General features: G+C 39.0%; 2 protein-coding genes across 4 annotated transcripts; one reads left to right on the top strand and one right to left on the bottom strand.

The window, feature by feature from the left end:
* Positions 1-215: 215 nt before the first annotated feature.
* On the bottom strand, positions 216-941 carry TZMP1 (transition zone microprotein 1). Its single transcript, XM_039875605.1, has 2 exons — positions 759-941; positions 216-420 (listed from the first exon to the last, which is right to left on the bottom strand). Exons 1-2 carry the CDS (start codon positions 801-803, stop codon positions 298-300), a joined length of 168 nt encoding a protein of 55 aa, XP_039731539.1. The 5' UTR covers positions 804-941; the 3' UTR covers positions 216-297.
* TOPORS (TOP1 binding arginine/serine rich protein, E3 ubiquitin ligase) lies at positions 593-11013 on the top strand. Of its 3 annotated transcripts, XM_039875603.1 has the most exons (4): positions 999-1085; positions 2306-2500; positions 2926-3147; positions 7458-10720. In XM_039875603.1, the coding sequence occupies exon 4, from the start codon at positions 7461-7463 to the stop codon at positions 10386-10388; it is 2928 nt and encodes a 975-aa protein (XP_039731537.1). In that variant the 5' UTR covers positions 999-1085; positions 2306-2500; positions 2926-3147; positions 7458-7460; the 3' UTR covers positions 10389-10720. The 3 variants fall into 3 exon arrangements, with proteins under 3 accessions (XP_039731533.1, XP_039731537.1, XP_039731536.1); XM_039875599.1 differs by lacking the exons at positions 999-1085; positions 2926-3147 and adding an exon at positions 593-804 and having other exon boundaries at positions 7458-11013; XM_039875602.1 differs by lacking the exon at positions 2926-3147.
* Positions 11014-14412: the final 3399 nt, after the last annotated feature.

The raw sequence follows: 14412 nt of genomic DNA on the forward strand, positions 1-14412 counted from the left end.
GAATAGAAATTCCACACACTTGTTTTAAAGGTGGCTTTCGGAGGCATTTAAAAAGTATTTTATAAACTATAAATTGAAAAGCATGTCATTCCATCTATGATCTGATACTCAAAAGCTGTCTGATCTAGACTGCTTTGTTACATGAGAATGTAAAAGACATAAATAGTTGAAAAATTAGCACATTAGTGGTTAATATAAAGCACGATAAGCAAAAATAAAATTGGAAACTATATGGATTTTACTTTAAATCTACACACGTGCCAGAGAAGTATTTGCATAGAATAAAATTTAGAGGAATTACAAATTTTCATTCATGCCGAAGATTTTGTCAGGGTATTCCTTCCTTAGCTGTCGTCGAGCAGCTACTGTTGATGCATAGATTACATATCCCCAGGAGAGTAATACGATCGCGAGGAGCAACTGAAAAAAAAATGGAAAAGGGGAAGTAGAAGCAAAAAATTCACTGTAATGTGAGTGTTACTTCTCTTCGTCCCCCATAGGTTGCCATGTACGTTGCTAAGGTGGAAATTATAGTGACAAACTCCAATAAGGGATTCCGGCAGCGAGTACACCCAGCTGTCCTTACGTAAGAAGCGGAAGAGCGTATCATCCAGGAAGAGGCGGAGTCAAGGTGAAGGGAGTGAAATGCTTAATTCAGGAATGGATTTTAGAGTTTCTGGGCGCTGAAGGAATAGGGGGGCTTCGCCTACGGGCCTAGGGAGTCGACACCGTGGAGCCTCACCAGAGCCGGGACCTACCACCGAGTAAATCCAGTCCAAGGTGCGGCGACTCACTGGCTTCATGGTAAGAAGGCGACAACGGTCCGCGGGAACGCGCAGAACCTGCAGGCCCTAGAGTAACCTCCGGGGCGGCGGCTGCCGGGCGGCGGCGGTGGCGGCGGCGGCCATCTTTCAGCCTGGCACAGCCGCCCGCCCACTCGCCTCCGGTAGCGCTTCCCACCCGGAGGGTCGGCCTCTTCCGCCCGGAGCTGGGGGCGGGCTCACGTGATCGCAGGCCTAGCCCGCCTTTCAGGGACGGAATGAGATAACTGAGAAAATGTTTAAAAATGGTTTGTTGGCCACTAGGTAAGTGTACCTCGTCAGTTGGTCTGTTCGTTGCAGAGCAGTGGTAATGCAGGATAATGTACCGTAAAGTACATTTAAAAGCGTATCTGAAAAACTAATCCATGTTTTAAATACTACACCGGCGTCTGGAAGAATTCACGTTCTGTCTCGCATCTGTTCCCACATTATATTGATAGGCGTTCATATATTCATCTTTGACGTAAATAAAAATGCCACCCACTTTTATATAACTGACGAATTGTGGGAATCTGTTAATTGAGCCCTTCTTCAAGAAACAGAACGCAGCGGCTTGTTGATGTAAATGATAACTTCTGAGAAGTAACTTGGCACCGATTACCTGGCATAATGTACCTGCCAATCAACAAGTGTTTGCTGAGCGTTTATTATGTGCTTAGAACGGTAGCATGTTATCAAATATTAAGTCAAAGGTTGGTGGTTGGCACTTGGCGGGTTCTACCAAATTCAGTTCTAGAATGTTTGGGACGCACCCATCTGAGGCCAGAGGGTAGAATGGAGCAATGGGCCCCTTTAGACTCAGACGTTCTTTCTCTGTACATCTCAGACGTCGTCTAAAATAGGGTTTTAATCCTGATTTCGGGGAGTGGCACAAGGGGGAGTGGAGAGAAAGTGTTATCTGTTTGGGCAGATTTCAAGGCTCTGTTCTCTTGGAGTTAATCCATGTTCATCCCCAGCCTGGAGTAGATCTCTCTCTCCGAACACTATGTAGGATTCTGTTAGAGCTCTCGCTTTGGGTTCCATTTGATCCTGGTGTTATTTCCTAGCTGTGCAACAGGAGGTAAAGTCACTTCACCTCTGTGTAACTCAGTTCTTTTATACACTGGAGATAGTTTTAACTTCTCGCAGAGTTTGGTGAGGTTTAAATGAGACTAAACTAGTTATCGTGTTTTCCGGGTAAATTAGGAGGGAACATTAAGTTAGTGTCCCTGTAACCCCAGAGATTGGTAGTAACGAGGATGACGGTGATAAAGATTTCTGCCTCTGTGTCTTGTTACTCCCATTCCAGGAACAGAGGGAGCGGTGGGTGAAGGGCCAGGGCTCTGGCCGGGCGCGTAAGCCCCGCCCTCATTGCCGGCGCCTTTCTACTGCGCATGCGTTACGCAGGCGGGTGTTGTGTTTTGACGCGCCGGGGGCCGCGGGGTGGGCTTTGCTCCTACCGCCGCCCCCAAGCTGCCATTGGTGATGAGCGCTTTACGTCACAGGGGTCGCAGCAGCCGCCAGGGGCTCCGCTGTCTCGCGAGGAGGGTGAAGCGCCTCCGCCTGCTCCCGCTCCTGAGGGCCGGCGGAGAAGTCGCCGGGTACGCCTTCGCGGATCCTGCCGTCACCGACCTAGCTTTCTGGGCCGCCGGGAGCTTGCGACGAGCGCCCCAGCTCGGCCTGCGCCAGCATCTGCCGAGGTGAGTGAGATCGGGAACAATGGGGTGCGGGGGTCGGAAGGGCTGGGCCAGCTGGAGCTCCCGTCTGGAGCGAGGCCCAGGGACGAGAGAGCTGAGAGGCCAGGCCGTCCAAGCCTTGGCGAGGCAGGGGACCGGGCGGGCGGCACCTGCGGCACACCTGTGGATTTGTTCCGGTGGGTGGGGGGAGGGCTGCGTTTCCAAGAAGCGCTCCCGAGAGGCGCGAGCATAGCCGTGTACTGGAAAGAGCTTGGTCTCAGGGGGAAAAACCCAATACAAAACAAAACGTTCGAGTCTGAATCGTGACATCTCCACTGTCAGGTGTGACCTTGAATGGGTCCTCAGATCTCTCTGATCCTGTCTGTAAAATGGGAATAACAATATTTTAGTTCGTTGTGATTATGTAATGCACGTGGTGCTTGTCTTAGACCCTGGCTGGTGGCAGTTCTCAAGCAATGGAAGCGACTGTCACCGTGACTGTGGAGTTGTCTGCACAGTGTTACACATTGTCGACTTACTCCACATCAAGTGACTTATTCATCCATCGAGTCAGTGCAGCTTTCCTCGTGGGCTGCAGATTCCTAGACTGGAAGGGGGCAGTACTGACATGAGGCAAATAGTGATTTAAGAGGAAAAATGAATCGGATTTGGTAGGTAATTTTCAAGGTTAAAATAAATTAAGGGAAGGGGCTATCCATTAAGTTAATAGTGGTGAGGGTTGGGGGTTTTGTCTTTATTAGTCAATAACATGCAAAGCTATGCAGTCAGCTAAAACAATCTTGCTAGTCTAGAATGAGTGCCTTTAGAGGGGAATGGTTCCCAAATACTTTTTTTTTTAATTTTTATTGCTGGAATTGAAATTAAACTTTATAGGATCTGGTCAATAGATCCTGTAACTTTCATATGATCTTTTGGAATTGATTAAATTGCAGTTAAGAGAAGTAATGATTTGTTTAATGTCACAAGAGGCAGAACTCAGATTATTTTTAACACTTTTCTAGTTTATTTGTGAACCCTTTTTAGTTACTCTGCCTAGATATATTAAATACAATAATTATATTAAGTATGAAGATTAGTTGTTATAGACTGTTACCTTTCTGGGCCTTTATAATCAATCAGTTATGCGTGATGAAAACAGATTTTCACATAACATAGGGAAACAGTATTCCATTCTTACTGCTCAGCAAGCACTATCCTCAGTGTTTATGTGGAATATATTTCTTCACATGACCGCCTTTTCAGGTGAGTACTGTTACTTAGCCCATTTTGAAATTGAGAAAATTTAAGGTTTTGAGAAATTAAATAACTTCCTCTAGATCACACAGCTGTTTTGTGGCCTTGGCTCTGCATTAGAATTATCACTCCTCCAGATATAATCAGCTGGTGATTTAATTTTCTATTCAGTCATTTAAGAAATGCCATAGAATATGACTTTTATAAGAAGTCTGGCTTTATAAAATATTTAATTCTTTAGAATATTTCTACTTTGTTTATATCACTGTGTGGTTTTTATGTCTAGTCAGTCTATGGTCTTATTTAGACGTCAGCCTCTTGATTCTTTATCCTCACTCCAATTTGTTTTTCCATAGATATGTTTGCCTATTGATTATCTGAAATACCCCGAAAATATGGCACGAAGGGTTCTTATCCTTGTTAAAGCCACCAGATTTGAAGATTTGGGGAAGGGAAGGTTTGGCTTAATCAGTTTGTCCTAAAGATGATAAACTTTAGAATTTTGGAGGCAGTTAAGGAAATGGGATCAGAAGAACTGACTAATTTTCTCCCCTATGGGGAAATGAATTTGAAGTCCTAATTCCTAGAGTGCTAGGGTAGAGAAACCTTTATCACAAACTTCTAGAATCTGAAGCACTGAATTTACCATCAGGTCCACCTTTGCTATCTAAACCCAGAACCCTGTCTACAAACCTACAAATCTTAATCTGTCTCTTGCCATCCTGTTTTATGCCATAATTTGTATTTTTTACACAGCTTTGTTAAGATATAATTTATATTCTATATAATTCACCTGTTATATATAATCCAGTGGTTTTAGTGTAATTACAGAGTGGAACTATGATCAAATTGAACATTTTCGTCATTCTAGAAAGAAACCTTGTAATCCTTCCCACTCCCCCCAGCAACCATTAATCTGCTTCCTGTCTAGATTTGCTTATTCTGGACATTTCATAGAAATGGTATCATACAATATGTGGTCCTCTGTGATGGATTTTTTTTCATTTAGCATAATGAAAAGGTTCATCCATGTTTTAGCATGTATCAGTACTTCCTTTTTATTGCCAAATATTCCGTTGTATGGATATACCCCATTTTATTTATCCTCCCCAGCTGATAGGCACTTGGGTTACTTTCACTTTTGACCTTTTAGGACAAATGCTGCTCTGAATATTCGAGTTTTTGTGTGGAGATATGTTTTTATTTCTCTTAAATAGATAGGTGTCGGATTGCTGGGTCATATGATAATTCTGCTTCATTTGTATCTTAGCAAATATTTTAATTTTAGTACTGTAGAGTGATGATTTTGAAGGAGCAAATCCCTGATTTGATGATTTACATTTGTTGCCATATTTGATATTTTGGATGAATACCATTCTTTGTAGCTAAAGATATTCCTGTGTAGAAATACAAAACAGAACTCTAATATGTTCTTTTTACTTATTATGGATGACATTACTGGACATTCTTTAGACTTGTGCTATCAAAGTGATTAACAGGCTTATAAAACTAGAGGAGGGAATACTAAGATACCATTTTTTAAAAATCATACTTAGTTGAGATTTTTTTAAATTAGAACTTCAAGTTTACTACATTTCTTTAATAAATTCATTCTGGGTTGTAATTTTTATGTGAACTGGAAATGGTTAGTGAACACTAAAATTCTTTATTCCAAAGACATAAATTAGGATAAAATGTATTAGCTTGAAATTTACCAGTCTTTTTAAAGTCTAATTATCTCTTTATTATATATAGAAGGGGCAGACTAAACTCCAGAGTTAGTGTGGTCTTCAGTCCAGATCTTCTGATAACCTCTCCAATTCTCTTTCCATTTTTCACACCTTCTGCTAACACATGCATACTGTCTCTTATCCTACAGTTTTTTGTTTTTAGGATTTTTTTTTTCCTCCGAGTAGGAGAATGAAAAATAATAGAACTAGGGGAAACCATCGAGAAATTTATGCAATATTAAGGTTGCAGAATTTAAATATATTGACAGAAAAGCAATTGGTATTATGTATTTGTAATTCTGTTCTCTTTAAGGACAGTGGTGATTTTTACATTTCTGCTCTAGAGAATATAAGACTATAAATATTTGAGCGCCTTAAAAAAACTTGCTCAACATTAATTGATTCCCTATTAAGTTATGGCTCTGATAAAGTTAAGATGCCTGAAATGAGCAAGTTTAATTTGAAATCTGTGATGAAATAACTTATATTTTACAATTTCAGATTTTTGTCGTGGGTTTGTTTTCGTTAGAGCTTGGAATGGCCAATGGATTTAGAAAATTACAGTTATATTATTTGACTAACTTGATAGAGATTGACGAATGATAGCACTTCTGTGATAGAGGAGGTAGAGAAAGATGGATAATAGGCCCAGAAAAACATAAAGGAAGAAACTATATAATGATTAGTGTAGAATGCAGCTAAGGGAGGATTTTATACAATAACAAGGCTAAAATGTAACACAAACTAAATTTTAGCTCTGGCAAATTCATTGTTTAAGTTATGGGCCAATATAAACTGATAAATTCAAAGAAAACTAATCTCTAAGATTCTTGTGATCCTTGTGGGAAAAGATAATAAGGGAAGGGGACCGAAAGCATGATTCAAGATACTTTGGGCTGACTTTGGATTAAATAAAAAGGCTAAGAAAGACTTTTTAAGGGTGCTGAAAGAAATCAGTGATGAACTGAATATAATAGTGTAGTAATAGTAGTATCATAGTACTGACAACAGCGACTAACATTTAATGAGCATTTGCTGAGCCAGGCACTTCCCTTGAGTGCTTTTACATTTGGTATTTCATTTAATTTTCACTAAAAATTCTTTTTGTGTATGAAGGGATCTTTTACTAAAAGCCATAGAGTTGGTTTAAACAAGTGAACTTTCTGGTATGCAGATTATCTCACTAACATTTTTTAAAAATTATAATTGACCTACAATATATTAGTTTCAGGTGTGCAACATAGTGATTCGACATTTATGTACCTACCATGTGCCCACCATGATAAGTCTAGTAACCACCTGTCAAAGTTATTGCTAACAATATTTTTAAAGGTCTGTATACAATACTTACCATAAATAAAACAAATCAATAGTCTATATTGTCTTGAGGCATATATGTGAAAGATTTAAAACTGTAGATAGAAATAACATCTAAGAACAGATGTTTTTGTTTTTTGTTTTCTAGAGAGGAAGGAGAAGACAAGGGATGTTTTTAAAAATCTGGAATAACCTTGAAAAAAATGTTAGTTGCTAAATCTGAGTGGTAGATACATGAGTACTTCAGTATATTTTCTTGGTATATTTTTTTTTAGTTTTTTGTATATACCAAATATTTCTCAATTAGTTTTAAAAGAATAATAGAATGTTATTTAATATTTGAGAACTTACTATGTACCAGGCACCTTTTCTAAGGGTACCTTGTTCATAAGCCCTGTGAGGTAGTGATCAATTTCATCTACAGATGAAATTGAAGCATAGAGATAGTAACTGGTACACAGCCACACTGCTAGTAAGGAACCAGAATCCAAACCCAGGAAATCTGACTTGAGAGCTTGTGTTTATTAAGTATATTACTATGCTACACTGCCCCTTTATATTACAAAGATATTGAACTATTCAACTATTTTCACCAAAGTGTATTTCAGTCATTTGAGTTTTTTTTCAGATTTGGTCATTTCTTTTATCAGGTTACTGATGTAATTTTTTCCCTTTTACAGATAATGGCATCAGCCGCTAAGGAATTTAAAATGGACAACTTTTCACCTAAAGCTGGCACTAGCAAATTGCAACAGACTGTACCAGCTGACGCATCTCCTGATTCTAAGTGTCCCATATGCTTGGATAGATTTGATAATGTGTCTTACTTAGACCGCTGTTTACATAAGTTCTGTTTTCGCTGTGTACAGGAGTGGTCTAAAAACAAAGCTGAATGTCCACTATGTAAACAGCCCTTTGATTCTATTTTCCATTCTGTGAGGGCAGAAGATGACTTCAAGGAGTATATCCTAAGGCCTTCATATAATGGTTCTTTTGCCACTGCTGATGTTCGGCGATTCCGGTATCGTACAACTATGACCAGAGACCGAAGTGCTTCTGTTTATTCACCCAGTAGTACCATGAATAGAAGAACAACAACTCCACCAGATAGTGGAGTACTCTTTGAAGGGTTAGGCATTTCAACAAGACCTAGAGATGGTGAAATTCCTCAGTTTATGAGACAGATTCCAAGGAGGCCAGCTACTGCCGATGAAAGATCTTTGCGGAAAATTCAAGAACAGGATATTATTAATTTTAGGCGAACTCTCTATCGTGCTGGTGCTCGTGTTAGAAATATTGAAGATGGTGGTCGCTACAGGGATATCTCAGCTGAATTTTTCCGTAGAAATCCAGCTTGTCTTCATAGATTAGTCCCTTGGTTAAAACGTGAACTTACAGTTCTTTTTGGAACTCATGGATCTTTAGTAAATATAGTACAGCACATCATCATGAGTAATGTTACTCGCTATGACTTGGAAAGTCAGGCATTTGTGTCTGATTTAAGGCCATTTTTACTTAATAGAACTGAGCATTTTATACATGAGTTTATCAGTTTTGCTCGATCTCCTTTTAACATGGCAGCCTTTGACCAGCATGCTAATTATGATTGCCCTGCTCCTTCCTATGAAGAAGGTAGCCATTCTGATTCTTCAGTCATAACAATATCTCCAGATGAAGCTGAGACCCAAGAGCTAGATATTAATGTAGCCACTGTTAGTCAGGCACCATGGGATGATGAAACTCCAGGGCCATCTTACTCAAGCTCAGAGCAAGTACATGCTGCCATGTCTTCCCTTCTAAATACTTCTGACAGTTCAGATGAAGAACTTGTAACAGGAAGAGCCACGTCTCAGATACAAGGAGTACAAACCAATGAGGACCTAAATAATGACAGTGATTCTTCTTCAGATAATTGTATCATTGTTGGGTTTGTTAAACCACTAGCTGAGAGGACCCCAGAACTTGTTGAACTATCCTCCGATTCTGAGGAGTTAGGCTCTTATGAGAAAATGGAAACAGTGAAGACACAAGAACAAGAGCAGTCCTATAGTTCTGGTGATAGCGATGTGAGTAGATGCTCATCTCCACGCTCCATCCTTGGAAAGGAAGAACAAATCAATAAAGGTCATTGTGATTCTGGTACAAGAATCAAATCAAAGAAGGAAGAGAAACGATCTACTTCACTGTCCTCTCCCAGAGACCTGAGCTCATCTATCAGAGGAGACAGAGTATATTCCCCATATAACCACAGACACAGAAGGAGAGGAAGATCAAGAAGTTCAGATTCACGTTCTCAGAGTAGAAGTGGGCATGATCAGAAGAACCGTAGAAAGCATCATGGGAAAAAGAGAATGAAAAGAAAACGATCCAGAAGCAGAGAGAGTAGCAGACCCAGAGGTAGGAGAGAGAAAAAAAGATCAAGAACTAGAGATAGTAGTTGGTCAAGAAGAAGCCAAACCCTGTCTTTAAGTAGTGAAAGCACAAGCAGATCAAGATCTCATAGCAATGATCATGGTAAAAGAAGATCACGGAGCAGAACTAGAGATCGTTATTATTTAAGAAATAATTACGGAAGCAGATATAAGTGGGAGTATACTTACTATAGTAGAAACAAGGATAGGGATGGCTACGAATCATCTTACAGGAGGAGAACTCTGTCTAGAGCTCATTATTCCAGACAATCTTCAAGTCCAGAATTTAGAATTCAATCTTTTTCTGAAAGAACAAATGCCAGGAAAAAAAACAGCCACAGTGAAAGGAAATATTACTACTATGAAAGGCACAGATCAAGGAGCCTATCTAGTAATAGATCAAAGACTGCATCTACAGGCCCTGACCGAGTGAGAAATGAAAAGCCTGGAGGGAAACGAAAGTACAAAACACGGCATTTAGAGGGTTCTAATGAAGTGGCTCAGCCATCTCATGAATTTGCTTCTAAAATGAAGGAAGGTCATTACCAAAAATCTTCAAAATTGGATGGAAACTACAAAAATGAAAGTGACAGCTTTTCAGATAGCCGATCATCAGACAAAGAGACAAAACACAAGAGGAGAAAAAGAAGGACCCGGAGCCTGAGTGTAGAGATTGTTTATGAAGGGAAAGTTACTGATACAACTAGACATCATAAAAAGAAAAAGAAGAAACATAAGAAGAAGCATAAGAAACACCATGGAGATAATGGTTCACGTTCCCCAGTTGTAATTACCATTGACAGTGATAGTGATAAGGATTCTGAAGTAAAGGAGGATGCAGAATGTGACAATAGTGGTCCTCAAGACCCTCTACAAAGTGAGTTTTTGGCTCCTTTGGAAACATTTGAAACTGAAGATATAGTTACAATAGAAGATGAATTCGGTGTCCTGGACAAAGAATGTGATATTACCACACTAAATAACAACTTACTTAATGCCAACAAAACTGTAGATAATATTCCACTCCAGGCAGCTTCAATTGAACAGACTCTCGATGTAAGAGAAGAAAGCATCTTTGCCTCGGATTTGGAGACCCAGCCCAGTAATGTCTCTATTCATATTGAGCCATCAAGGCCATTGCCATCTCCACGGACATCATTAACGTCATTGTCTCTTGGTAGAGACCATGATATGTCTTAGAACTGCCAAAGCCTCTTACTGAGAATTTTGATGGTATGAAAAGAAAAAAAAAAAGGAACAGTGTCATCTACTGCAGTCTTTTTAAAGATGACTTTTGGTGAAAACACTTTTCCCCCTTAAAAATATTTTAAGTGATTTTTTTTGTGTGTGTGTGTGTTAAAAATTTGTAAAAATTGTTTGTTGGAAAAGTATGTATGTCCCACCCTCAGAGATACGCACTTTTAAGTGAAAAAATGATATTGCTAGTGGTTTATTTAAAACTTGGGATCCTTTTTAAATAAAAAATTATAAATTTTAGAAGTTATTTCATAAAGCCATATGGTATTGACATATTTTTAAAGTAGTCAATGAGTATTTTTGAATTTTTTTTTTTTTTTGAAAGTTATTCTGGAAATGTGTTATAAGCTAGGAGAATCCCTTTGGACAGTCTTTATTTTTCTTCTTAAAAATTTGTATGATTCAAAACCATTTCTTCAGGTTAAATTGAGGCATTTTAATCTGCAGTTTATCTTCTACCAAAAGAAAAGTTTAAATATTTCCTTTATATACTTGTTTATCTGGACTGCCAGTAAAACAAATGTATATTCAACAAAAGAAAAAATAAAACAGTAACACTTTAAAACAAGAATCCAGAAATTTTCCTATGCAGTAATGATACGTTTTTTAAGTCAAATTATTTTAGTGAAAATATGGCTATATTCTGTCATAAACTGAATTTCAGGTGAGCTGCATTTATTCTTCAATCTGATTATGAAGAGCATATTGTTTCTATTCTATCTTCAGAAAAATGCAGTTATGTAGCATTTAGTTTACTAAAAGCAAATGAAAGAACCCTTGCCACCCTTCTACGTTGGTAGTTGTTTTTTACACAAAGTGGCTGTGTTTATGTTTGAACCTGTATAAAAATTGCTCTATCTATAGCGCAATGTAGGATTGCCAGTGAACAGCAGAACTTGGATTAAATCTAAATTTAGCCTCCAATTTGCCTTGCTACCATAGTCTTTCGTTGTTCAACAGAAATCAGACTGCTGGCTGGGTGGTAGGTTCCGTACTAGGTTTTTAGGGATTCAGTGATACAACAAAGCAGATAAGCTCTTTTGGGTTTGTGTGTGTAACAACAATCCTCTGGAGAAGAAAGTATAATTTACTATATACAATGGGGGTGTAATCTCAGGTGGAAGTGATAGTTGATCTGAAATCCAGAAATTAAGCATACATTAACTGAGAGTAGAGTTGCTTTTAGCAAAGGAAAAGATGTGCAAAGAGCCACAAGCAGAAGGGAAGCCTAGCAAATTCTACGAATTAAAGGATTAGCCAAAGGACAAAGTACAGGGCCAAGCTTTGTAGGCTATATTTAGAGTTTGATGGGTTTTTTTGTTTGTTTTTTTAACCTAAGGGCAGTAGGAAACATTTTAAATGACAAGAGTCTAAAATTGACATTGACAATTTTTAGTAAGTTCAGACATTGAGAAATTGTGAGAGGACTATTGTTGATCAAGGAATATAATTTGAAATTATGAAATGACTGCAGTTTTTCTTAATATTACAAACAATGCTGTTTTATTTCACATTCTGATTTTACAAAATGTTTTCAGTTAAACACTTAATGAAAACCCATCTTAATACATGGCACTATCACATCATCCTCTTAAGTGTTCAAGCCCAAAATTTCCAAGTCTTTGATTTGTCATTGTCCCTCATCCCCCTTATCTAGTTACCAAAAAATGAGTTATCAGTTATTTATATTCAAAAGGGGGAAAAATCACAAAGGCAAACATGTAGTGACTATTAAAGGCACTTTTTCTGTACGAGTCAAAATCGCTCCATAAGACAAGTGCTCTGGTTCCATTTATAGGGTGGGGCCTGTGGAGATGAGGATCTTAGTCTGAGATACACAGTTAAATACACACTACAGTTAAGCTTGTGAGGGAATAGAATCATAGCAGAGGTTTTTTTTGTTTTCTGTTTTTTTAAATTTAGGATGGGAAAGAGAGATGAGCTTTTGGGGAAGGAGCCCATGGAACAGGAAAAGTTGAAAATAAAGGAGAGAGATAACTATAAAGCAAAGTTCCTTTGGTGGGAGAGGGGACCTAGAACCCCAGGTAAATAAATCAGTAATGGAGAAACAGGCAAGTCTTATTCTAAAATAGCAGAAGGAGGAAATGTGCACAAAGACATTGTGGAGAGATGCATTAAGATGTAGTTCATGCTCTAAAGCCTCTCATCTTTGTGAACGAAAAGCAATCTGAGAAAGATGAAGCATGAGTAGGATTGGGTTTGAGCACAGGAGTGGAAAAAATGCCCCTTGAGGGACATGGAGAGAAGGTTAGCTAAGAATTGGTGATGAGTGGTGAGCCCTCCCCTGAGATAAAAGATATTTAAATTTATGGGACACCAAGATTGGTGGTTTTGTTCTGGTAGCATTAGCACTGTGGAAATAGAAGCAGAAACCAATGTTAGACATAGTATGCATTCAGTATTTATACCGTGAATGAATAAATGGATGGCTTTACCCATGGTTGAAGTTCTACTAAATGTGAGTAGTAAAACAAAGGGGCAAGGAAATGAGGGAAATACTGGTCAGTATAGTTGAATTGATGCATTCTAGTATCTGTTGTGCAGGAAAAGAAGTGAGGTTCTGAGGTGACCATTGGAGAGAACAAGATACCCTGAGATTAGTTTTCCAATGCAGTTCAAGTAGGTATAGTGGGGGCAGGAGTAAGAAGACTGGAAAATTATTTTAGAGAGCACCCAGTTGTAGGCATGATTGGAAATAACTAAAACTGGTGAGGGTGAAGGAGATTATTGGAATTGAGGATAATCCATAAGGCTGTATGTAAGTATCTGCACCTGTGGTCCCCAACCTTTTTGGCACCAAGGACCGGTACTCCTATGAAAATCTAATGCCTGATGATCTGAGGTGGAGCTGAGGCAGTGATACTCGTACTGGGGAGCAGCTGCAAATACGAAGCTTCGCTCACTCGCTGCTCATCTGCCATGGCCCGGTTCCTAACAGGCCATAGACCGGTACCAGTCTGTGGCCCTGGGGGTCGGAGACCTCTGCTTTACATGGAAGACACTGGGTGATGGCAGGAGATAGAGGAGAAGAAAAAGTTGTGTCACAGATATTATATCTTGTCCTTTATTATGTTCTGCCACAGCAGCTAGCATATGCACAAAGAAATAAAACTTGCTAAATAATCGATTATTTCCTCATTAAGTACAGTGAAATTGGCTGTTAGAGTGTCATGAAAGTCAGTAATCTATCTTACTTTACCTGCAAGAATACTGGGGGAGGTAAACCATTGGATCTGTGCCTGAAAAAAGAGGCAAGGAAATGCCATTGAAGTTAGGCCAAGGTCTGAAATTAAGTTTAAATTCATTCCATTAGAAAGTGCAACCATGATGTTTGTCAGAACATTAGATGATATACTTTTCTATAAACATGAAGGGGCATCTGATATTTGCTAGGAGTGTGCTGGTTTCTGCTTCCTTGCATGACCATCTGCACTTTAATGAGTAATCAGTTTTCTCCTAAGCAAAGAGGATCTTTGCTTTTCTATCTAAAATTCATGTATTCATCAAACACAGTACACATGATCTAAGACTATGCTAAATGATGGAGGTATAAGGATGAAGGTACGGAACCAACAGGCATTTTAAAGAAGGTGGGAATGTGCCAGATTGGTTCTTAAGAAACAATTAGCACTAATGTAAAAGAAAATTTGGACTGAGGAAAGCCTCAGTAAAAAGACTTTAAGAAACTCATTGCTCAAACCGGAAATCAGAAGAGCCTGTAGAAAGAACAGTGACAATAGGGATCCAGAGGAGACTGGATTCAATAGATTCCTGAGGTAGGCTAGCCCAAGATTGGGGCACCATTTAGATGAAGATGGGCTGTGAGGGAGAGGGAGAAGTCTGGTATGACCAGACTTTTTTTCTCCTCATGTGAGATTTGTTGCATGGTGATAATATTCAAGGTTGGGATACAGGAATAAGGATGGTTGGAGGAGGAAAATGAATT

The sequence above is a fragment of the Pteropus medius genome, unplaced genomic scaffold (genome assembly GCF_902729225.1).
Source record: "Pteropus medius unplaced genomic scaffold, Ma_sr-lr_union100, whole genome shotgun sequence".
NCBI classification, from domain to species: Eukaryota; Metazoa; Chordata; class Mammalia; order Chiroptera; family Pteropodidae; genus Pteropus; species Pteropus medius.

Excerpts from the sequence above, each read along its gene's own strand:
- TOPORS (XM_039875599.1), top strand. Across the intron at positions 2,501-7,457 it reads CTGCGCCAGCATCTGCCGAG|ATAATGGCATCAGCCGCTAA; the intron begins GTGAGTGAGATC and ends TCCCTTTTACAG.
- TZMP1 (XM_039875605.1), bottom strand. The coding sequence starts at position 803 with ATGAAGCCAGTGAGTCGCCGCACCTTGGACTGGATTTACTCGGTG. Across the intron at positions 421-758 it reads TGGACTGGATTTACTCGGTG|TTGCTCCTCGCGATCGTATT; the intron begins GTAGGTCCCGGC and ends TTTTTTTTTCAG.